This window comes from Orcinus orca, chromosome 4, assembly GCF_937001465.1.
Source record: "Orcinus orca chromosome 4, mOrcOrc1.1, whole genome shotgun sequence".
NCBI classification, from domain to species: domain Eukaryota; kingdom Metazoa; phylum Chordata; class Mammalia; order Artiodactyla; family Delphinidae; genus Orcinus; species Orcinus orca.
Window position 1 is genome coordinate 154346582 of NC_064562.1, and position 6137 is coordinate 154352718.

At 67.4% G+C, this 6137-nt stretch overlaps 1 protein-coding gene across 2 annotated transcripts; it reads left to right on the plus strand.

Moving 5' to 3' along the window:
* The first annotated feature begins 1616 nt into the window (after positions 1 to 1616).
* LOC101275232 (spondin-2) lies at positions 1617 to 5803 on the plus strand. Of its 2 annotated transcripts, none has more exons than XM_033419646.2 (6): positions 1617 to 2443; positions 2885 to 3110; positions 3465 to 3688; positions 3926 to 3958; positions 4060 to 4231; positions 5392 to 5803. In XM_033419646.2, the coding sequence occupies exons 2-6, from the start codon at positions 2888 to 2890 to the stop codon at positions 5574 to 5576; spliced, it is 837 nt and encodes a 278-aa protein (XP_033275537.1). In that variant the 5' UTR covers positions 1617 to 2443; positions 2885 to 2887; the 3' UTR covers positions 5577 to 5803. The 2 variants fall into 2 exon arrangements, with proteins under 2 accessions (XP_033275537.1, XP_004265241.1); XM_004265193.3 differs by having other exon boundaries at positions 2136 to 2443; positions 3767 to 3958.
* Positions 5804 to 6137: the final 334 nt, after the last annotated feature.

The following is a 6137-nucleotide window of genomic DNA, read 5'->3' on the forward strand; positions in this document are numbered from 1 at the left end:
GTGGAGTCTGCAGAGGCCTGGCCACAGCACAGCCCTGAGCCTCGGTCCCCCGAAGCCACCTCGGGGTGACTGACCATAGACTGACTTACGGGAGGGGACCCTGGCCTCAGTGTCGGCCAAAGAACCATGCAGTCGCCGAAGAACAGAATTCCACCCACAGATGCACCCAGGTCCCCAGCCCCACAGCCTCGGGGAGCAGGGCTTCTGTCCGTTGGGGTCACTCCCGTGTGCCCGGCGCTGAGACCCGGGAGGTGCCGGACATGCGTTTGCAAAGGGATGACTTTACCCGGCGGGGGGGCACCTGTGTGCAGAGGAGCCTGCCGTCAAGTGCTGCTCAGATGCCGCCTCACCTGGTGGCTGTGACGGACGGGGCACCGCATCCTGGCTGGTGGAGGAGCCCGGGGCTCAGAGTGTAAGCTGACCCCGACTGGCCAGGCTGCCCCGCCGGAGACCCAGCCCAGGCCAAGGGGCCACAGGCCGCCGGCTCCCAAGGCTCCCTCTGCATCCCTCTCTGAGCAGGGCACCCCGTGCCCCGCTGCGTCCCAAGGACTCCTCAGGCATGCTCTCAGGGTCACTCCAACACCAAAGCAAGTACCTCCCTGTTCACCCTCCCCCAGGCCCCTCCCAGGGGAGCCCTGAGCAAACAGAAGGGCCAGCCTTCAGTCCGCACTGGCCGCACATCGAGGTGGGGCCCCGGGAGGGCAGAGCTGTGGGTGTGAGGCGTAGGAGGGGAGCCTCCTGTAAAATGGGGCGAGCCCTGAGGCCCCCGCGGCCACTGGACGGCAGGCCAGGGCTGCGCAAGCACGTCCTCGCTTCCTGGCACGAAACGGCCCAGGCCCACCTCCCACTTTCTCTCCCCAAACCCGGATCAGCCACTTCTCCAAGGACACGGTGTGAGCAAAGACACCCCTGCCCGTTCTGCTGGCGCTCGCGAGGGTGTGGGGGCGTCCCCAGAGGCCACGTGGCACATCCACGTGTGGCGAGCCTTCCGAGCTCCAGCTGCGCCCCTGCACAGCTGGCCTTTCTGCGCGGGTGCCAAGTAGCACGACACGCACCTCGGAGCGACTGCGGGGTGGCGGTGACCGTCCCGCGTCTCCAGGAAGCCAGACAGAAAAAGATCTGCACTCCCCGCTTTTTTCAAAGGTTTTCCTTTTGAAAAGAGCTGTTTTCCATAAAGCATTGCTATTTATGTTAATGTGCAGTAGGTTTAGTTTTGTTATTTCTAAGTGAATTGATAAGTATTCCAAGCATTTCCATTAGGATCTCAAACACGGTGAGATCGATGGATGTCACCCACACAAACAGAAGCTCCTTGTGGGTCTCAGTGACTGTTCAGAGTGTAAGGGGTCCCGAGATCAAAGTGTTTGAGAACCACTGCGCTGGGCTCTGTCGGGAGCCTGAGGACCCGCAGTCTGAACGCGGTGCTCACAGCCGCTTCCCCGCGGTTGTGTTGTTTACTTGAAATACGGTTAGGTCATTTGTTTTTGTTTGCGTTCTATTCTTGTGGGTTCTGTTTATTTTTCTCTCTCTTTTTTGGAATGTGTAAAACATTAACGCGGTTTCAAAACTCCGAATGCTTTCTTTTAAGCTTTAAAGCTCCCTGGGCGGTTCTTACAAGCCAGACCACCCCACTGTCCTTGTCCTTCCCGGCTCCCAGGCCCCGTGATGAGGGTTCTGGAAATGTTCTCCTGACAGGGAGCAGAGATAAGAATCCGCTGGCATCTTCTTCCGTATGCCAGGCATCCTTGGAGCTCTTCCCCATGCAGCGAAGTTGGGGGTCCCGGGGTCACCTCCTGGCCCTTGGGGAAGGCGGCCTCATGGCTTCGACTCCCCTCGGGGGGACGGTCCAGATGCCCTGGCCACGGCGTGGACAGCGTGGCTCCTCCATGCAGCTCTGCACGCGGGGAGAAGGCAGCTGTGTCCGCTGAACCCAGGACCCCTGCTTCCCCGCCCGTCCCCAGCACTCGGACAGACGGACAGATGTCAGGCCTGACTGTGGCCCCCACGTCCCAACCTGCCCTGCGGGCAGTGCACGCTGGCGGCCCTGGCCCAGCTCTCTTCCCAGCTGCTGGCTTTGGCACCCCCTCCGGGGAGACACCAGGGAGGGCCTGATGGGAAAGGAGAGAACTGGGGGGAGAGGGGGGGCGGGAGGAAAAGACAAAGGAAGGGGTGCGGCGAGTGGCCGGCGCCCAAGGGAGGAGTGACCTCAGCGCTGAAGCAGCATCTGCTCGCGTCAGAGCAGGCGGGCGGCCAGGCCAGCTCCAGCACTGAGGTCCCTTTCTCTCCCTCTCCCCGCGTCCTATCTGCCGCTCCTCTCCGGCGGCCACGGTGGCGGACCTGGGGCCTCATTGGCCGGCCGGGTGCCGCGTCTGCAGCATAAATTGGAGCTCTGGGCTCTTGCTGGGACGTTCGGCTGCCCACAGCCTCCAGTCGCTCTTGCTGGGTGAGTACTGCGTGCGCTGGCCCCGGCCCCGCAGCCGCACTGGCCTCCTGGCGCTGCCCCCGCCCAGAAACCCGCAGCACCCCAAGAGGGGCAGCACCCCAAGAGGGGCAGCACCCCAAGAGGGAGGCCCATCTAGTCCGGGGCACGGCGACCCTCCTGGTTCCCGGGGTTCCCTCAGACGGCAGCGCCAGAGGTGTTTCCCCCAGGAAAGCCGCAGGGCGCTGAGCTGGCTGTGAGCTCCGTGCCAGGTGTAACCGGCCAGGCACCTTGGGTTCCTGTAACCCAACACGGCTTGGCTTTCCAGCCACGGGGTGAGGCCCAGCTGGAGCCCGGAGAGGGAACGTGGAGGGAGGTGCCCGGCGTCCTCGGGGACCTGTAACCAGGGGCCGTGCGCAGGGCATCGGGGACCAGCGGTGCAGCATGTGGCCCCCCTTCTCGTAGGTGATGGGAACCCCGAGTCCGGCTGCCCCCTGGGGCAGAGCCCTCTGGGCCCTGCTCCTGGCCACACTTGGCTGCTCGGCCGGCCAGCCGCTGGGGGGAGAGCCCATGTGCACGGCCCAGCCCCTGGCCAAGTACAGCATCACCTTCACGGGCAAGTGGAGCCAGGCATCCTTCCCCAAGCAGTACCCGCTGTTCCGCCCACCCGCGCAGTGGTCATCCCTGCTGGGTGAGTGCAGTCCCCGCCGTCCCGTGCCCGGCGGGCCTGGCGGTGACCCCCACTGCTCGGGAGGGTACGGTCGTGACCGTGGCCCCACGCTTCACAGCGTGGAGGGGACCTCACCCAATTCGCTTCAGTGCAGGAGGTCCTGGCTGAGTGCCTACTGTGTGCCAGCAGCAGTGTCCTGGGCTTCGGGGACGTGGCGGGGCAGGGTGGCCTGGGTCACGGGAAGGGCCGGCCGGTTGCCCGTCCTACCCGCGAGGTGCCGGGCAGTGTGAGGCCACCTGTGGGACATCCCACCCGGCCCCACGAGGGGCGGGACGGTGCCCAGGGGTGATGCTTACACGGGCGGGCGGTGCGCAGGGGCAGCGCACAGCCCCGACTACAGCCTGTGGAGGAAGGGCCAGTATGTGAGCAATGGGCTGAGGGACTTCGCGGAGCGCAGCGAGGCCTGGGCACTGATGCGGGAGATGGAAGCTGCCGGGGAGAAGCTGCAGAGTGTGCACGGCGTGTTCTCGGCCCCAGCCGTGCCCAGCGGCACCGGGCAGACGTCCGCGGAGTTTGAGGCCCACTCCAGGCACTCGCTCGTGAGTGGGGCGGCGTGGACGGTGGGCGGGCGGGCAGGAGGGGGGCGCGGGGGCTGCCGCTGAGCCCTCGGCCCCCAGGTGTCCTTCGTGGTCCGCATCGTCCCCAGCCCCGACTGGTTCGTGGGCGTCGACAGCCTGGACCTGTGTGACGGGGGCCGCTGGAGGGAGCAGGTGGTGGTGGACCTCCACCCTTACGATGCCGGGACCGACAGCGGCTTCACCTTCTCATCCCCCAAGTTCGCGACCGTCCCGCAGGACACGGTGACCGAGGTGAGGGGATGGCAGCTCTCTGGGCGGCGCTCCCCGGGAGGACAGTGAGGGGGCGGGGCTGGCCCTTCCTGACCCATCTCCGGGCCGGGCCCCTCCTGCAGATCACGGCCTCCTCTCCCAGCCACCCCGCGAACTCCTTCTACTACCCGCGGCTTAAGTCCTTGCCTCCCATCGCTACGGTGACCCTGGCGCGGCTCCCGCAGAGCCCCAGGGCCTTCCCGCCCGCCCCGGGCCTCGGGGGCGGGGGCAACGAGCTCGCCTACAGCCTGCCAGGTGAGCCCAGCTCCCACCCCTCCGTAGCGCCCACGGCCACCCCCCCAGCCCCGCTTCACATGCGTGCTCCTGGGTTGCAGGCGCTCGGGCTGGCGGGCAGCCGCGACATTCACCACGGGCTGCGCCGGAGCAGGAGCAGCACTTGGGTTTGGGGGTCAGTCGGGACTTGCTCGGACATCACCTGGCCCTGAGCTTCCGCTCCAGCTCTTACCTCTCACCCTAAATAACCCTCGAAGGCCAGTGCCCGCCCCAGGGGGAACGCCTGTGAAGTGACACCCGCTGCTTTCACAGGGGCAGCCCCGCCCCCGCGTGCCCCCGCCCCCAGGGCCCTTGGTCCAGGGCTCAGCCCTGCGCCGCCGGCCCGCCCCACGCAGAGCACCCGTCGCCAGGCCACAGAGCTGGGTTGCGTGGCCGCGTGGAGTGTGAGGACGGGTCAAACCGGGAGAGGCTGCCGGTGCTCAGAGGGCGGGGCAGCGCCGCCGGGGCTGCGTGAACCCGCGTCTCCGAGCGGCTTCAAAAGCAGGATGGGAGCATTTGGTTGGGGCGCTGGTTCTGAGAGATTTGGGATTTGGTTCATTCGACTCCAAACTGAAGAGTTAACTCGTGCCCAGCATTTTCAACTGAAAGCCTTTCACACTTCCACAGCCCAGAGTGAGTCGGAGAGGCCCCAGGCCCCGCCCGGTGGCCCCGCTGACCCCTGTGTGCCCTCCTGGCAGCGCGTCGGTGGGGGCGGTGCCGCCCGCGGGGGAGAGGCGAGCGGTGCGCAGGTGCCGGGCGAGCGAGGGGGGCCGCGGCCCCAGTGTGGCCAGCCTCCCGAAGGGTCCGCACCTGGAACAGCAGCGCAGCGGTGGAGACCCTGCCGGTCTGTGCCCACGTCAGAGAACGTTTCACGACAGGATCTCCGCTCTCCCCCAGCCCCACGCCCCGCACCCCGGAGAGCGGGGATCCAGCCGGCATCGGGCTCTCAGGGCGGAAACCTTCACCCAGTCGCTCGGGGGTGGCTTTTCGGGGGTGTGCTTGGTGGCGTCGCCCTGGAGGTGGCTGGAAAGCGCAATGATAAAATCAGGAGTTTCCCGGCCAAGTTCGGAGGCGGTGTCGGGCGAGGACCCCCTTCCTCTCCCGCAGCCCCGCCTCGCTCACCGTCCTCCTTGCGCCCCCAGCTCCGGAGACGCCGCTGGACTGCGAGGTGTCGCTGTGGTCGTCCTGGGGGCTGTGCGCAGGCCCGTGCGGGCGGCCCGGGGCCAAGAGCAGGACGCGCTACGTCCGTGCGCGGCCCGCCAACCACGGGGCGCCCTGCCCGGGGCTGGAGGAGGAGGCCCCGTGCGTCCCCGACAACTGCGTCTGACGCCGGGGCCTCCGAGCCCCCTGAGCCCCGCCGCCGGCGACCTCCGCGCAGAGACTGGCACCTGGCCCGGCGGCCGCGCTGCACGAGAGGCACACCCCGGCCGTGAAATACCTCAGACCTGGTCGCCAGGCAGCCGCCCGGGGCCGCCGGGTCGCCGGCGCGAGACCAACACCTGCCTCCTCGCGTTCCCATCCCAGCTCTTGAATAAAGACCAGCAGGAGACCTGACACCCTGTGCTGTGGTCCGTGTGTCCTGGGCAGGCGCCGGGTGAAGGCGGGGCCGGCAGATGGGCCACCAGACTTCCCTGATGAGCAGGTGTCACCCTGCGGGGAGGAGCCAGTGGACCACCACGCGCACACACACGCGGCGCGCACACACACGGCACATGGGGAACTCAGAGGACCAGCATTACCGCCCACCCCGGGCCTCTGACCATCGAGGCCCCCGGCCTCGCAGGGGGGGCCCTGAGGCCTCACTCCCGACCTGCCCTAGCCCTTGTCTGAGGTCGGGGTTCACGACCTCGTCCTGCTGGTGTGGATCCCGGCTGGTCCCTCAGGGGAC